General features: G+C 22.7%; 1 protein-coding gene across 10 annotated transcripts in view; it reads right to left on the bottom strand.

Moving 5' to 3' along the window:
* The window catches only part of LOC117170680 (synaptic functional regulator FMR1), a 96,604-nt gene that overhangs the window by 69,836 nt on the left and 7,452 nt on the right, over positions 1-19,316 (bottom strand). For 6 of the 10 annotated variants that reach the window (XM_033357625.1, XM_033357628.1, XM_033357626.1 and 3 more), the window contains exons 3-4: positions 13,563-13,713; positions 422-684 (exon numbers count right to left, since the gene is read on the bottom strand). In XM_033357625.1, the coding sequence (XP_033213516.1) occupies positions 422-684; positions 13,563-13,713 (414 nt within the window). The remainder of the gene's footprint in view (positions 1-421; positions 685-13,562; positions 13,714-19,316) is intronic. The other 4 variants (XM_033357629.1, XM_033357631.1, XM_033357632.1 and 1 more) reach the window with 1 other exon arrangement.

Here is a 19,316-nt window from a genome sequence, read left to right as displayed (position 1 = left end):
TGTAATCGATTGAAGTCTCGAAAAATTTTTTTGAGACTTCAAAAAATGACTAAATTTTAATTAATTTTCTTAAAACTATTGACCGAAATGTTCCTTTTTTTTTTTTTTGACTGAAAATTGATCTGTTTGACTATTTAAACTATCATCAACTCAGGTTTAAGAACCTTTGAAAAAGGTACGCATGTGTACTGAAACGCCAGGAAGATTTGAAAGGAGTTTTTTCTATTAAATAAATATCTGAGTTTCGAAGAACATGTTTTTTTGACTCATATTTATTGTTTTCGATTTACTATTGGACCGTAAGACATAAATAATTTGAAATCTACGATTTGAAATCAATAAATATCAACGGTCGAAGAAAGGATTGATTTGTTTCATCAAATCATTTTAATACTATACAAATTAATATATGAAAACTTACAACTCTCTTAATTCTTCAGGTACTTCGATTTCAATTTTATGAAAAGCATTCTTATCGATGGGAGGGTTGGGATTCTTCGGTCTCAGTCTCTCACTGGCAACTATTTCAGTATACGCATACTCCCATCCCAAGTATTCAACAACCAGGAAGCCTCCCTTGATCATCTGAAGTACAAAGTTTTCCATGTTGTTAGAGCATTTCAGGTTTAACTGCTTAACGTAAGTGTCCCGGTTATCGACAGTGTCCCAGTTATTGACTGTCAGCTACGCAATAACGACAAAAAACAAGTGTTCGTTATGTGCTGAAGAGGAAACGTTTTGTTAATTCAGGGTGTCTAGCGTAGTGTTGTTGTAAAGAGAGTTTAAAAAATTATCACGAGCATGAGAATATCAGGATGGTCGTTTTAATCAAAGACAAAAATTCCCGGTCATTTCCTCGGTTCGAAAACATTTTTCAAGGTCAATGAAATTTAAAAAATCGAACACTAAATTTAAAAATTGGTCCATTCCAAGTAATAAAAACTGAACTCAAGAGTGTCCGTTTTTTGTCAAAGAAAAAAATTCCCGGTCATTTCGCCGGTTAGAAAACATTTTTCAAGGTCAATAAAATTTACAAAATCGAAAACTAAATCTAATTGTTCCATTCGAAGCTACTAAACTTTTTCAACTGCAAAATTTAAAAATAAATGCAGTTAAAACTGTCAAATTACAAATTTAGAACTTTTATCAATAGTCAAAAATTGAAAATTCCCTATTTAAATCCGAAATTTTAATTCTTTTCGAAAATTTTCCATTTCAAATCATTCCAAGAATTAAAAAACTTTTTGGAAAAATTCCCTGTTCCAATTCATAATTTATTTTTTTTCGATAATACCTCGTTTTAACGGAGAACAATCATTTTGTTAGAAAAATTCAATTTTCCATTGAGAATTGTTATTCTCCTGGATAAATTCCAGTTCCAACTCAGAAGTTGTTAAAAATTGAAAATTCCTTGTTCAAATCCGGAGTTTTAATACTTTTCGAACATTTTCAATTTCCAAAAAGAATTCGATTTTTTGTAAAATTCACTGTTCCAATTTATAATTTTAATTTTTCTCGAAAATATCCCATTTCAACCTAGAATTAAAATTCATTCTAATAAAAATTTACTGTTTTAGCTCCGAATTTACTTAAATTTTAAAATTCCCGGTTCCAAGAAGAATTATAATTCTTTCGGATAAATATCAGTTTTAATTTAGAATTGGTTTAAATTTGAAAATTCTCTGCTCCAAATCAGAATTATAATTCTTAAGAAAAATTCCCTGTTCCAATTCAGAATTGTGTTCCTTTTCGAAAATGTTCAGTGCTAGCTCGGAATTTGTTAAAATTTGAAATTCCCGGTTATTATTCTGAATTATGTTATGTTAAATTATTTTTATTTTAAACAGTTGAAAAATCCTTAAAATGCTACCGAAAAGGACATATTTTGAACAAAATACATAAATTTTCAACTAAAAAAAAAAAAGTTTGAATAAAAAATAGGAATATTTAAATTTCTTGTACTATAATTCTAAAAAAAAGAATGATAAATCTTTAACTGAAATAGTTGCAATTTCAGCCAAAAAGATCAAATTTCAACTAAGAAGATTAATTTTTTACCAAAAAAGTCCAACTTTCAACAATATAAATTAATTTTCAAGCAATTAGTTAGATTTTCAACTAAAAAGATCAATTTTCAACTAAAAATATCAATAATTTTCAGTAAAAAAAAGTTCATTTACAACCAGAGCAACATTTTCAATTAAAATTATGATTCTTCAAGCAAAAAAAAACGTATTGTGAGAAAAACAGTTTAATTTTCTACTATAATAGTTAAATTTTTAGGTAAAAAAAATAGATTTCCAACAAAGTAGTTACATTTTAAACCAGAGCAGAATTTTAAATTTAAATCATAAATCTTGAATAAAAAAATTAATTTTTAATAAATCAGTTTTACTTTTAACCAAGTAGTTGGATTTTTAAATCAGTAAATCAATCCGTAACTTAATAAATGCCAAAAATTGAAATAGTTAAATTTCCCGTGAAAAAATTAATTTGCAACCAAAAAGATTTACATTTTTAAACAGAGCTGAACTTTTAATTAAAATTAAAAATCTTTAACAACAACAAAAAGGAATTGTTAAGAAAAAGGTTTTAACTTTCAACCAAGTAGTATAATTTCCCGACAATAAATGAATTTTTATAAAAAATTATAAATCTTTAACTGAAATAGTTGAAATTTCGCAAACACTTTTCACGGTTAATGAAATTTAAAAAATCAAACACTAAATCTAATTGTTCCATTCGAAGTAATAAGAACTGAACTGCAAATTTTACTGTACAATTTTAAAATAAATTCAGTTAAACTGCCAAATTACAATTTTGAACTTTTATCAATTTTCAAAAATTGAGAATTCCCTATTTAAATCCGAAAATTTATTTCATTTTAAAAAATTTCCTGTTTAAATCCAGAATTTTCATTCTTTTCGAAAATGTCCCATTTCAACTAATTATAAGAATTATAACTTTTTGAAAAAAATTCCCTGTTCCAATCCATAATTTAATTTTTTTCGAAAATACCTCGTTTTAACACAGAACAATAATTTTCTCGGAAATGTGTTAAAATGTGAAATTCCCGGTTATTATTCTAAATTATGTTATGTAAAATTATTTTTATTTTAAATAGTTGAAAAATCCTTAAAATGCTTCGAAATTCTATTTCAATAGCTTGAAACATCTACATATTGTTTCGAATTTTTTCAAATTCAAAAATATTATTAAAAGTTTTTCACAACTTCGAAATATCTTTTAAAATTATTCGAATTTCAAATAATTAAAAAAAAATCTTTTTCAATTTTCCTAGCAATCTAAAAAAAACGTTATCATTAAAAAGCTTCTAAATTTCATGTTCGAAATCTGCCAAAATCTATATTTGGTTTCAAATTAGGCCGTGGAATATTTGCACCGCAATTTTGGTAATAATGGCCAAACTTTAAAGGTACACGTAGACACTTCATTTAAATTATTTGGAATCATTTCAAATTTTTAAATAATTTCGAATTTTTTCAAAAATTCTATATATTTATTCAATTTACTCGATTTTTTCTAAGAATAATAGGTGTTCAATTGTTATTTATACATAAACTTTAAGAAGTTGACTTACAAATTAAATTTTTTTAAATAAAATAATTAAAATTGTAATTTTTAAAGCTGAGTTTTTTTGTTCCGTTTTGAGTATTTTATTTATAATCAATGATTTTCAATGTACAGTCAGATATTTCTAAATATTAAGTAATTGTTCTTTTTTTTAATTGAAAACTTAAAAATTACGCCCAATTATTATTTTAAACATTTTAAAGTGCATTTCAAATTTTAAAATCATTAATTCATTCATGTCCACAGTTGATCAATTAAAAATGTTTGTTATAAAAAATCTTCGATGTTAAACGTTTCTAATTTTTAAATGTTTCAAGCCTTGAAAACTGCATTTTGAAATTCTTTTAATTCACAAACGCATTCTAAACTGAATGATATAATTTAAAAAATCACAATTTAAATAATTTTTTTTAAAAAGGTTAAAATTTAAGTTGGACGGATTTTTTTCCAAAAATTTCTAAAACTCCAGGTCAAAAAATAAATTCACGGTCATTTGCCGGGTTTCCTGGTCCAGTGGCCACCCTGTGAACTGCGAATGAAAACATTCAAAGTGGAACTCTTGAGTTTTAAACCTTATAAATTAAAGTTTAAAAGTGTTTCAATTCAAAAATTGTCTATTCAAATGCTCAATAATTTACACGTATAAAATAGATGGTACTAACACTTTTCAATTAAACAATGTTAAAAAAAATTCAAATAAACTGCAAAATTTAGAACTTTTATAAATGATAAAGTTCAAAGATTCGAATTAAGTTCAAAAATATAAATTCACGTTAACATTTTCAATACTCTAAATTAAAGAATCAAGCAATGAACTTTACAAATTTTCAAAATTATATTATTGTAAGTAATTTTAAGCTAGGTAAATCAGAAATTTAAAAAAAATGTAACTTAACAGTTCTTAAATTAGAAGTCAAATTATTTTGATTGTAAATAGTTTAGTAATCCTTGAAAAGTTTTAAAATTTTATTTTAAATCTTCGAAAATCCTACAAATTAAAAAAAGAAAATCCTTCAAAATTGAATTTATAAATAACAATAGAGCACTCATTATTTGCAAAAAATTAAAGTAATTTTAATAGATATTTTTCGAAGTTTAAAAAAGATTGGAATTAAATTTAGAACTTGAAATTATTTTAAATCATTTGTACGAAGTGTGGGTACCGACAAAATTCGGCTCTTTGCGCCGAAATTTTGAAGCAAATACTTACAGCCGAATTTAAAATAAATTGTAGATTTTTGCAGATTGCAAACCAAAAATTTAGAATCTTTTTAATAATCTCAGAAGGCTTCAGAAAAATAAAAAACATTTTAAGTTTTTTTTTTTAATTTGTAGGATTTTCCAAAAATTGTAGGAAAAATTCGAATAATTTCAAAATATATTTAAAAGTTCCGAAAAAAATGTTAACACACATCGCTTAGATTACTGGGAATCATTTCAAGTTTTTAATTAATTTTGAATCTTTTAAAAACTTCTAAATATCTCTTAAAATTAATCAAATTTGTTCTACAAATAATAAGCGTTCAATTCTTATTTATGCGCTTATACTTAAAGTACAGATCCAATTTAAAAATTATTTATTTATTTATATTTACAGTTGATAAAATAAAACTGTTTTTATCAAAAGTTTTTAACTTCAAATGCTTTTAATTTTCTATTGTTTAAATCTTCAATACGGCACTTTAATTGTTTAAAAAAAAATTCCCGGTCATTTCCGGGTTTCCGAGTCCATCGGCCACCCTGAATATGCTCGATATTTATGTGCTTTGCGAATTTAATTCAAGGTATCTACTCAAATCCTGGAATAAAACACCCTGACAATTTTTAATTAAAATTATATATCTTTAACTGCAATAGATACATTTTAAACCAAAAATATGACATTGTAACAAAACAGTTTAACTTTCAACCAAGTAGTTTTATTTTTAAACAGTTAAATTTAAAACTAATAAATATTAATTTTTAACCATAAATGCAATAGTTAAATTTTCAGTTATAAAAAAAATTAATTTTCAAACAAGCAAAAAAGTAAAGAATTTTCAACAAAATAGCTAAACTGGATTAGTTAAATTTTTAACGAAAAAGATACATTTTTAACAAATAAAATTAATTTCTATAAACAAAAACAAAACAAAATATTTTTCAACTAAGAAAAATAATTTTTCAAACAAAAATTCAATAGTTAAACTTTTAGTAAACAAATTAATTTTAAGGCAAGAGATTAATTTTTGACTAATAGAATAAATCCACTGACAATTCCAGGGTTTTCCTAGGTATCTCAAGTTTTCTTCAGTTATAATTTTTCACATTGTGAATTCTCTTTTGGTTAAAGCTCCGCCGGCTTTAACGAAGGAGCTTTAAAAAAAGAGAATTCACAATCACCATATTACTGTTGTCGACGCTTTCACCTTTAGTTTTAAAAAGTTTGTGTACAAAGATCGAGCGCGAAGCGCGAGAACTGACAGTTGCGCGCCCTAGCCGCGCTCAAACTTGCGAGTTAAAAAACCGTATTTTAATAGAAAAATTCAAGTGTTAAAATCAAATATTAATCATTTTATTTCTCAATTTATCTTTTTGGTTAAAAATTTAACTAATACAGTTGAATATTCCATAATTTTGTTGAAAAGTATTGAATTTTCGATTAAAATGATAAATTTGTAACTGGAACAATTGGATTTTTTTTTAACCAAAAAGATGAGTTTTCAAACCAAGAAGATTTAGCTTTCTAACAAAAAAGACGAATTTTCAACAAATCATTTTAAAACACTTTTATAGTTGTGTTTTGAAGTCAACAAGATGAATTTTCAAACAAAGAAATTAATTTTTAACTAGAATTATGAATCTTCAACAAAGAACATGCATTTTTAACTAAATAGTTGAATTTTCAACTTAAAAGATTAATTTTCCATCAAAAAGAGAAAAAAAATTTCAACAAAGTACATGAATTTCAACTGAAAATAAATAAATTTTTTAACTAAAATTAGAATATTTAAAATATCAGAAAAATGCCAACGGCATATATTTTTTGTCACAAAAAATGATTTTTTAACAAACGAAAAAAATTAATTCTCAACCAAAAAAATTCAATTAAAAAAAAAAAAGAAGATAAATTTACAAACCAAAAATATGAATATTTAACCGAATAGTCGATTTTTCATTCCAAACGATGAATTTTCTATAAAAAAAAAAGGAATCTTCAACTAAATAGTTTTTTTTTTAATTAAAGAAATAAATTCTTAACAAAAAATAGAATAATAAATTTTCTATTAAACAGATATAATTTTTTATCGATAAAGATTAAATTTCTATCAAAAAAGGTAAATTTTCCACACACAATGGAATCGTTGAAGTGAATTTTAAATTAAAATTATGAATCTTAAACCAAAATAAACTTAATTTTCAAACAAATACGTACATTTTAAACTAAAAAGATTAATTTTCTACCAAAAATAAATTAGGAAAATTTTAAGTCATTAATATAAATTTTCAGCCAATAAACAAATGAAATCTTAACAAAAAAGTTATATTTTCAACCGAAAAAATGAGTTTTTAATAAAAAAAAAAGATGAAATTTCGACTAATGAAGGTACTTTTTTCTACCAAAAAAGAACAGATTCTCAACAAATCGTTCAATTTTCACAAAAAACAGATAAACTTTCAATTAAAAATAGAATAATTAAACTTTCAGTAAAAAATTTAATTTTCAATAAACTTAAAGTCAATTTTCAACGTATTAGTATATTTTTCAACCCGAAAGATTGAATCTTTATAAAAAAAAAGATCAATTTTTGATAACAAATTAAACAGTTACATTTTCAGGTAAAAAAAATTAAATCTAAATAGGAAAAAAAATCATTTTCAACCAATGAGATGAATATTTCTGCCAAAAATAGATGAATTTTTAACAAATTACATGGATTTTCAACAAATTACATGAATTTTCAACAAATTACATGAATTTTCAATCAAATATTTGAATTAAAAAAATTTTCAAGCAAACAGATGAATTAGCCACTAAGAAACTAAAATATTTTCCCACAAATTCGAATTTTCAATAAAACAATTAACATTTAAGAAATTTAACTGAGATTAAAATCAAATTTAAAATCCTATTTAACGTCCAATAATAAAGTTAATGTGCAGAATTCCTGAAAATAAACCCAAGAATCTAAAGATCAAATTTAAACAACCGCCAAAAAATGTTCCTATTGTAACCCGAAAAAAAAAGTTTCCTAGAAAACAAAATAATTCTTTTTTTTTTCTTTTCTTTTCTAAGAAAATTTTTGTTTTTTTCCTTTTGCAATAGGAAAATTTTGTGGTGGTTATCTAAATTTGGTATTTAGATTCTTTGTTTCATTTTTAGAAATGATGCAAATTAATCAAATAATTAAATTCTCAACCTACAAAGATGAATTTTCAACCAAATGATCAAACTCATAACTAAAAACATGGAACATTAGTCAAAAACCGTTGCATTTTAAACAAAATAATTGCATTTTTTAGAAGACAGTTTAATTCTTAACAAAAGTGAATTTTAATACAAAAGGAAGAATTTTTTGTCTAAATAGAGGAATGATCTACAAAACAGTTAAACTTTCATTCGAACACAGTTGAATTATTAACAAAATACTGGAATTTTCAACAACAAGAATCAAGTTTCAACTAAACAGTCGAATTTTGAAACAAAAAATATTAAAATTCCTCTAGAAATAGATGAACCTTCAATAGGAAAAGTTGAATGTTCAACAAGAAGATGAATTCTCAACCAAGTAGTCGAATTTTAAAACAAAAAAATACATCCAAAAATAGTTCAATTTTCAACAAGAAAATTTAATCTAAACGAATAATTAAATAGTTGATAATTTAAAGAATAGGACCGAATTTTCATCAAAATAGTTAAATTTTCAACCAAATAGTTCAATTTTCAACAATCGATCAATTTTTCACCAAAGTTATAAATTTGTAACTAGAACAAGTTCATTTTAATAAAAAGATGAATTTTCAACCAAGAAGATTGACTTTCTAATAAAAAAGATGAATTTAGCATTAAATATTTGAATTTTCAGTCCGAGGGTGGCCGTTTTAATCGACGAAATAAATTCTCGGTCATTTCCCGGTTCGCAAACATTTTTCAAGGTCAATGAAATTTAAAAAAGGGAATACTAAAGCTAAAAAAAAATTTCCACTTCAGGTAATAAAAACTGAGCTGCGAATGAAAGCACTCAAAGTGGAACTGTTAAATTTTTAACTTTTTAAATTAAAATTTAAAAGTTTTTAATTAAAAAATTTTGTATTCAAATGCTCAATAATTTACCCATATAAAATTAAACGTACTAACATTTTTCAATATAAAAAAAATAAATCCACGTTATCATTTTCAATGCTCTAAATTTAAAAAAATCAATCAATGAACTTTAAAATTTTCAAAATTATATAATTTTAAGGAATTTTAAACTAGAAACATTAAATATTGAAAAATTGCAAAAATTTTAACTGAACACTTCTTAAATTAGAAATCCAATTATTTTCTTTTTAAATAGTTTAAACATCCTTGGAAAGCTTGAACATTTTGTTTCAAAATCTTGAAAATTCTGGAAGTTCTATTAAATTGGTTTAAATTTAAAATGATTTTGAATCACAGATTTTAAAGAAAAAAATTTAATTCTTTTCAAGAATTGCTTCAAAAGGATAAAAACATTTTCTTAAGATTCCTAGGGAAATTAAAAATAACTTTTCATTTTAAATAATTAATTTAAAAGAATATTTAAAAAGTTTTTCAAAGATTTAAACCAAACTTTCAATCTTTTTAAAACTCCTAAATATCTCTTAAAATTGCTCGAATTTTTTCTACAAATGTTCACTTGTAAATTATACATAAAAAATTTAAAATTTCACATACAAATGAAGCATTTTTCAAATACAACAATTAAAATTGTAACGTTCCAAGTTTAAAGACACTTCGAAATTTTAACGATTCCAGGTTTTCTATGTCAAACAATTTTCAGTTATAAATTCTTTACTTTTAAATATTTGATTTTAATTTACTTGTCTTAAATAAAAATTCAAATATTGCTAAATATTCAATAATTAATCTTTTTTTAAATAAAAAAATTTCAAATTGAATGGGATAAAAATTGAAAATTTTAGACTGAAACAATATTTCAAATTTAATAAAATCCTTTAATTAAGAATATATTATTATAAAGTTATTTTTAAGTTGAAACTATTTTATAAGCTTTCAGTCACACCTTCATATTTGTTTAATGACTAAGACTGAAATTTAAACCGTAAAAGTTTTAACGTTAAAATCCAAAAATTCTTAAATTTGGAACTGATTTAAAATTATTTTTTCAAATCGTTTTTGTTCGCCTTTTATTACTTAAAGTACTTTTTTGAGCAAAATTCAAGTACTTTTCCAGGTTTTCAAGGATTTTCTGGACGCTAGACACCCTGGTTAATATGGCTTATAGCCTACAGCTAATAATTAATATTTAATTAATTTAAAATTAATTAATATTAATGCTATCGATAAAGCATCAGAAAGGCCGTCATCTCCAATTCAATCAAATTTAATTCCAAACAATTCTCTTTTCCGGGATTCTCAAGTTTAGATATTTCTTCAAATTTAAGGGGGGGAAAAGAGGATTAGGTGAAAAAAAAGGTGACAGACTGTGATCCCTGTCTTTTATTTAAATCATTCCATTTAAATAACATAGAATTCTGAATCTGTAAAACATTTATACATTATGCATTATTTTTTAATTTCTTCTCTGCCATTTTCTTACTCGAAGTGCGGTACTTTCATTTGTCAATAACCGGGGCATTTACTGTAAATAGTTTCTCGCATACGTAAATGTTTATAAATAATAATGACTGAGGTATGAGATGAAACATTTCCTAAACAAGATTTCAAAAATGAGGAGATTGTATAGTTTTAGAGGCAGTATAGAAATAAAATTGAGCTTTCATTCTTTTTTTTTTTCTTTTTTTTTTGTCAGGATGTCTACTCAAATTCTGAAGAAACATGCCCGGACAATTCCAGGTTTTTATCAGGTATCTCTTGATTAGCCATTTTTTGCAAAAATGTGCTTGAAAGACCCAAAAATATAAATATTTATATATTTTGTCAAAAATATATATATTTTTTTTATTAATTTTGTCAAAGATCAGGGGACATTTTTGGAAAAAAAGGAACTTTAAATTACTAGCATCATAAATTGCGCGCAACGCACTTTTGTCGTTTTTGGATTTTCCGGGGAAAATACTGCTTAAAGCAAAATAAAAATTTCGAATAGCTAATAATAAATAATAAATGTTTTCAAATTTTCCTTAAAACTTATGATTGCAAAATAATTTTTTTTCTTCTTCAAATTTTCCCAGGAATTTAAAACTAAGTTTTTTTATTTTCTCGCAACCTTTAAAAAATCTTCTGAAGTTATAATGTAAATCGTTTCAACTTAATAATTATTTTTGAGTGTTTTCAAATCTTAATATCGCTTGAATTTACTCGAATTAAAAAATGTAATCTTGCCAAATTGAAACAGTTTGCTTTAAAATCTTCATTTTTTGTCGAAATCTACATTTTTCCGTTTTTTTTTAAATCTTTAGAAATTAAAAATTATTTGTATAATCTTGCAAAATTTCAATATTCTGGTTTGAAATATTTTAGACTGTTTTTCAAAATTTTAGGAAATAATTTTAAATACTTTGAAATAATTAAAAATTTTTTCTTAAAATTCATTTAAAATAATTTTAATAATTAAAAATTACCCATGAATGTTAAAAACATTTTTTTATTCTATTGAAAACTTAAACATTTTTTTAAAATTAAAAATAATCTACATTTTGTTTAAAATTTTGTTAATCCTTTTCAAGTTTGTAATTGTTAAAAAATATTTCTAAGACGTTTCTAAATATCTCAATATATTTAAGTTTTTAACCATTTTCCTGGAATCTTTTCAAGTTTATAATTATTTTTAAATTTTTGTAAAACTTTGCTAAATATCTCGCAAAATTTTGCTTTCGTTTACCTTGTTTTTCCAAATTTCAGGAAATAATTTACAATACTTTGAAATCGTTTCCAATGTTTTCTTACATTTCATTAAAAAAAATAAGAAAAATTATTTGAAATCTTTTAGATTGTTTTTCAAAATTGTATGGAATAATTTTAAATGCTTTGAAATATTTTTGAAATTTTGCTAAGAATTTATTTTGAAAATATTTGAAAATTTCCCACGATTCTTTGAAACATTTTTTTATTCTATTATAAACTTTCAACATTTTTTTTTTTAAACTTCTATATTTTTTTTACAAAATTTAACAAAATCTACATTTTGTTTAAAATTTTGTTAAATATTTTCAAGTTTATAATTATTTAAAAATATTTCTAAAACCTTTCTAAATAGCTCTTAAGATTACTTGAAATTTTTAACAATTTTTCTGGCATTTTTACAAGTTTATAATTATTTTTAAATTTTGGTAAAACTTTGCTAAATATCTTACAAAATTGAAAAGTTTTGCTTTATTTTACATTGTTTTTTCAAATTTCAGGAAAAAATTTGCAATACTTTGAAATCTTTTAGATTGTTTTTCAAAATTGAAGGAAATAATTTTAAATACTTTGAAAAATTTTGCGAAGAATTTATTTAACAAAATATTTGAAAATTTCCCACGAATCTTTGAAACATTTTTTTATTCTATTAAAAACTTTAAAATTTGTTTAAAAAAAGCTTCTACATTTTTTTTTACAAAATTTAACAAAATCTACATTTTGTTAAATATTTCTAAAAACCTTTCTAAAAAGCTCTTAAAATTACTTGAAATTTTTAACAATTTTTCTGACATCTTTTCAAGTTTTGCATTGTTTTTCCAAATTTCAGGAAAAAATTTACAATACTTTGAAATCTTTTCTCATTTTTTCTTACAATTCATTAAAAAACAGTAAAATTATTTTAAATGATCCCATGAACCATAAGAATATTTTTTTTTCAAAAATCTAAAAAGGCTTTGAAATTTTGTTAAAAATGTTTGAAAGACCTACATCTAGTTTAATATATATATATATTTTTTTAATTATCAAGTTTATAATTATTTTTAAATATCTCTAAAATTTTGCAACCTTCCAAAATTCAAAATTTTAGGAAATAATTTAAATTGTTTAATTATCTCTCATTTTTTTATTTTCTTGAAGCTTTTGAAAATTCTTAAAAATTTTCTAAATCTTTTTTATAGAAGTTTTGGAAAATTCACTTCTTGTTTAAAGTTTTTTAAAAATATTTTAAAGTTTATACTTATTTTTAAACTCAAAACTTTTTTAAATATCTCGCAAACTTACTCGAAATATTTCTAAAATTTTACTTTAAAACCATGTATATTATGTTTTGAAATATTAGGGAATCATTTGAAATCCCAGGAATATCAAGATTTTTTTCGATTATTATCTTGAAAACCTTTAAAATTCAGTTTCCCAAAAAATTTGCTTAATTTTCGCATAAATAAAAAGAAAATAGTCTTAAAATCTTCCGATTATTTCAACACCTTTTAAAGTCTTCAAAACTTAAAATTAATATTTTAAAATAAACCCTAAAACATTAAAAAGGTTTACAGACATTTTAAAAAAAATATCTCCTAAAATCTTTCAAATTAATTAAAAAGCTTATTTTATTTTTATTTTTCAAAATAAGCTTTTCCCCATAATTTAATTTTTCTTATAAAAAAATTACTTATTTGGAAATGTTGATTTACAAAATTGACGGTATAGATAAATCGTAATAATTATTTATAGAGAAACAAATTAAAAAACATCATTATTTAATCAATTTTCTAATAAATTTAAACACACTCGAGAAAATTCCCTAGAATTTTCCAGATTTTCCAGGGGAGTACTGAGTAGACACCCTGTTTTTTTTTTTTATTTTTTATTTGAGATTTTCAATGAAGGATTCATATTTGGATTTTAGTTTACGAACCTTAATGATAGCCTTCCACCATCCACACGCTTCTTGGTCATTTGCCCGTGAAAATACTTCAATTTCTTGATTTTCTTGGTACTCAGGTTTCGGGCCATCTTTTGGCGGAAGGCGTACTTGAGCAAAAGGGAACTTCGATTCAGGTTGCCAGCTGCAAAAAGCATAAACTTTAATCTGTCCCTAAAAAAAAAAAGATTATTTCACAAAGTACAGGCCTCTGGCTTACTTTAGAGAACGAAAATAGTGTAAATAGTGTCATTTTAATTCATGACGTTCATTTCTGAACATTCTTTAACATAAGAGAGCAAAACAGTTCAAAGTAAATTATTTTTTAATTTAAATATGAATGTTCAACTAGAATAGTTGATTTTTCAATCAAAAAGAAGAATTTTAAACTAAAACGATGAATATTTAAACAATAGATTAGTTTTCAACAAAATACATGAATTTTTAACAAAATAGTTGAATTTTCAATTAAAGAAGACAAATATTCAATCAAATACTTGAATTTTGAACTAAGAAAAAAGTATTTCGAACTAAAAATGGAATAGTAAAATTTTCACTTAAACTTTAACTAATTTTAAAGCACAAAAATAAATTTTCAACTGAAACAGTTGAATTTGCACAAAAAATAAATATTTTTTACTTAAAAAAAAATGGTAAACTGAAAATAATTAAGTTCTAAGTTAAAAAATGACTGTTCAACAAAAAAGATGTATTTTCAGCTAAAAAAGACAATTTTTTAACCAAAAATGGTTTAATTAAAGTTTTAGTCAAAAAATTAATGTTCAATCAAAGAGATGAATATTTAACTAAAACTATAGAATATTCAACTGCAATAATAATAGTTACATTTCTAATTGAAATAATCATTTTCAACTAAAAAGAAACTTATTTTTCAACAAAGGAAATGAATTTTTAATTAAAATGATACATCTTGAACAAAAAAATTAATTTTTAACAAGAGTTTAATTTTCAACCAAGTATAGTAATTATATTTCAGACCTGAAGAATGAATTTTCTGGTTCGCTAACTGGAGGACTTAAATTTTAACGTAAAATAATTTTTTTAAAACAAGGTCATTTTCTACAACAAAAAATTGATTTTTCTACAAGACACAGTTATATTTTCAGTTGGAGAAATTAATTTTAAACCAAACTAATGAACTTTTAACTAAAATGATAATTCTTTAAGTGGAATAGTTGAATTTTAAATAAAAAAAAAAGAATTTTTAAACAAGATTAATTTTCCAACAAAAAGATTAATTTTCTAACAAAAAATAATAATTTTCAACAAAATACATGAATTTTTAAAGAAATACTTTAATTTTCAATTAAAAAAGATAAATATTGAACCACAAAAATAATTTTTTAACTGAGACAGTTGAATTTGCAAAAAAAATTTATTTTTGACTAAAAAAATGGTCAACTAAAAGTAATTAAGTTTTAAGTTAAAAAAATGAATATTCAACCAAAAAAGATAAATTTTCAGCTCAAAAAGATAATCTTTCAACCAAAAATGGTATAATTAAATTTTTAGTCAAAAAATTAATGTTCAATCAGAGAGATGAATTTTTAACTAAAATTATGGAATATTCAACTGAAATGATAATAGTTACATTTTTAGTTGAAATAAATAATAATTTTCAACTAAAAAAGAAACAAATTTCCAACATATAGCTCATCTTCAACAACCAAATTAATTTTTAACAAGAGTTTAATTTTCAACCGAGTAATTTTATTTCAGACCTAAAGGATGAATTTTCTGGATATTTAACCGGAAGACTTAAATTTTAACGAAAAAGAATTTTTTTAAATTAATTTAAAAAAAAAGGTCATTTTCTACAACAAAAAATCGATTTTTTTAACAAAACATAGTTAAATTTTCAGTTGGAGAAATTAATTTTAAACAAAAATGATGAACTTTGAAATAAAATAATCAATCTTCAACTGGAATTGTTGAATTTTAAATCAAAAAGATAAATTTTTAAACGATAAGATTAATTTTAAAACAAAAAGATTAATTTTCTAGCAAAAAATAATAATTTTCAACAAAATACATGAATTTTTAACGAAATACTTGACTTTTAAACTGAAACAGTTGAATTTAAAATAAACCAAAAAAAAATATTATTCACCAAAAAAAAAATTGAACTAAAATAATTAAGTTTTAAATTAAAAAAAAGGAATGTTCAAGCAAAAAAGATGAATTTTCAGCTAAAAACAAATAATTTTTCAAACCAAAAAGGGCATACTTAAAATTTTAGTCAAAAAATTAATGTTGAATCAAAGAGATGAATTTTTAACTAAAATTATGGACTATTCAACTAAAATTATGGAATATTTAACAGAAATAATAATAGTTATATTTTTAGTTGAAATAAATAATAATTTTTAATTAAAAAGGAAACAAATTTTCATCAAAATATTTCAATTTTGGGCAAAAAATTCCTTTTCATCCAAATAAGAAAAAAGTTTTAAACCATATAGCCTATTTTTCAACCAAAGAAATCAATTTTTAATTAAAATGATACATCCTCAACAAAAAATTCATTTTTAATAAAAGTTTAATTTTCAACCAAGTAATTATATTTCACACCTAAAGGATTAATTGTGTACAAAGTACACAATTTTTCAAACAAATAGTTTAACTTTTAAATAAAAAATATCAATTTTCAACCAAAAAATAGTTAAATTTTCACCCAAAAAACATAATTTTACAACCAAAAATAGAATATTTGAATTTTCCGTTAAAAACCTAATTATTGATTTTTAAAAACGGGTTTTTAGCAAAATAGTTAAATTTTCTACCGAAATAGTGAAATTTTCAGTTCAAAAAATGATTTTTAACACAAATAATAAGTCTAATGTTCAATTTTTAGTTAAGAAATAATATTGGTTGGTTAATGGCTTTATTACCTGCTTCAAAACTGAATTATTTTGTTGAAAATCCGTTTTTTGTTGTTAAAACGTGATTTTTTTAACGGAAAATTTAATTATTTTCTTGGAAATTCCTATTCTCTGATTAAAATTTTTACTGCTTTATATGAAAATTCGTATTTTTGGCTTGAATATTCGACAAATCGGTACAAAATGAAACTAGTTTGTAGAAAATTATTATTTTTTTATTTGAAAATTAATTCTCGCCAATAAAAGTTTAACTACTTTTTCGTTTAAAAATCCAACCATTTAGTTTGAAAAATTTAGAACCGAAAAAACTATAAACGAATCAAATAAATTTTGGATCTTTTGTGGTTAAAAACTTAACTGTTTTGTTGAAAGCTCACGTTTTTTGTCTAAATATTCAATATTTTTTATGATTTTTTTTTCTTTTTTAATAGAAAATCATTTTTGGTAAAAATCCCTCTTTTTGCTTAAAAAATAGTGTTTTCGTGTTTTTTTTTTTTTTAGAAACAGTAGTAAAATAATGTAATCGCGTAAAAAGTGTCAATAGTGTTTTGAGTCCGAGGCCTGAAAGTAAGACATTATCCCGAAATAAAATACAGCTAGAAAAAGTAAGCTTTTGTAAAAATAAAGAAATTTGTGAAAATTATCTAATTTTTAATCTAGAAGCTTTGGGAAATACCGAAAAATCATGGCCCTTCGAGTGTCAGGATAGTTTTTAATAAATAGGATTTTAAAAAGTAATTATTTTTTAAACTAAGAGGCCATTTTTTACGAATACATTCTTTATTGTCTTGCAATTACACTAAAATTGTCTTTGTGGGAAACTGAATATATTGTTTTCGTGAAAACTGACCTGCCTTCCCCATTTTTTAAAGGATTTTTTTGGCTGCTCTGAATTTTTAGATGCCATTTGACGCTTTGGCTTCCCCTGGAATTTACACATCCGTATGATATTTATATACTAGATGCACAATATTATTAAATCCTGGGTTTATTTATTTTTTACATTTTACTGGAAATTTAAATTGTTTAAAACTGCGTGAAAAAGATTTTTCGACAAAAGAATTAAATTAGATAAATTATTAAAATTTGAATAGAAGATAAACTTAATTTTAAGTCCTTTTGATGAAAGTATGAATTTATCTTCTTGCATAAATGTAGTATTATTTTTTAGAATAATAAATCCTGTATAATAAGAATTTGGCATTCGAAGGACCAAATTTTGCCGACAATTTTTTGAGTTTATTATCATTACTATTTTGTTTTTCAATCCATGTATGCTAATTTTTATTTTATCTTTGCATAATTAAAATTCAGTTTATATTCAACATATTAATATTTGGAATGAAAGATATTTTCGAGGCGTGTTGGACAGATTTTTGACGAAAATAGAGAAATATATTCTGTTACGTAAAATTAATGTGTGTACTATAATATAGTACACACATTAATTTTACGTAACAGAATATATTTCTCTATTTTCGTCGAATTTTCCACACAAAAATATGAATTTTTAGCTAAAAAAGATAAATTTTCAAACAAAAACTAAATAGTTAAATTTTTAGCATAAAAAATTTATTTTTCAATCAAAAAGATGAATTTTCCACAAAAACATGACTTTTAAACTAAAAAAGATCAATTTTCAAAAATTAAAAAGTTAAATTTTCAATAAAAATTTTTTTTCAGCAAAAGAGATAAATTTTAAACTAAAATCTTTTAACAAAGAACATAAATTTTCAACTAAAAAATTATCAATTTTCAAGCAAAACTTGAATACATCAATTAGCAAGCAAAAATTGAATAGATAAATTTTCAGTTACAAAAATTAATATCTAACCATGCGGATGAATTTTTAACTAAAATGATGGAATATTCAACAAGATTAGTGAAATTTCCAGTTTAAAATTTCATTTAAAAAAAAGTTAACAAAAATGTCAAATAGACTAATTAATTTTAAACTGGAATAATTGAATTTTTTCAAAAACGATAAAATTTCTACCAAGATTAATTTTTTATTGAAAAAAAAAAGAATTTTAAAACAAAATTAATTTACAGCCTAAAAAGATGAATTTTTCAACTACAGAGATGGAATATTCAACTATATTAATTAAATTTTCAGTTTAAAAATTCATTTAAAGCCAAAATTTACTTTCAAACAAATATATAAAAAAATAATTCTGAACAAAATATTAAAATTTTCAACCAACAACATGAAATTTCAAATAGAATAACGAATTTTAAACTAGAATATTTGGATTTTTAACAAAAAAGAATAATTTTCTAACAAGTAGATTAATTTTCTAAAAAAAAAAAACCCCCGAATTTTCCACAAAAAATATGAATTTTCGACTAAAACAGATAAAATTTTAACCGAAAATCCAATAAATAAATGTTCAGTTTAAAAATATTAATTTTCAACCAAAAATATTAATTTTTAACTGAAGTGATGGAATATTCAACTAGATTAGTGAAATTTTCAGTTTAAAATTTCATTTTCAACGAAAGTGATGAATTTTTAAATAGAAGAATTAATTTTAAACTTGTATAAATGAATTTTTTTTTAAAACGATTAAAACCAAGATTTATTTTTTATAGAAAAAAAAGAATTTCCAAACAAAATTAATGTACAGCCTAAAAAGATGAATTTTTCAACTAAAGAGATGGAATATTCAACTAGATTAATTAAAGTTTCAGTTTTAAAATTCACTTAAAGCCAAAATTCACTTTGAAAAAATATATAAAAAAAAAATAATTCTCAACAAAATAGTAAAATTTTCAAACAACATGAAATTTTCAAATAGAATAACGAATTTTAAACTGTAATATTTGGATTTTTAACAAAAAAGAA

The sequence above is a fragment of the Belonocnema kinseyi genome, chromosome 4 (genome assembly GCF_010883055.1).
Source record: "Belonocnema kinseyi isolate 2016_QV_RU_SX_M_011 chromosome 4, B_treatae_v1, whole genome shotgun sequence".
NCBI classification, from domain to species: Eukaryota; Metazoa; Arthropoda; class Insecta; order Hymenoptera; family Cynipidae; genus Belonocnema; species Belonocnema kinseyi.
This window is presented reverse-complemented; position numbering and strand designations above follow the sequence as displayed.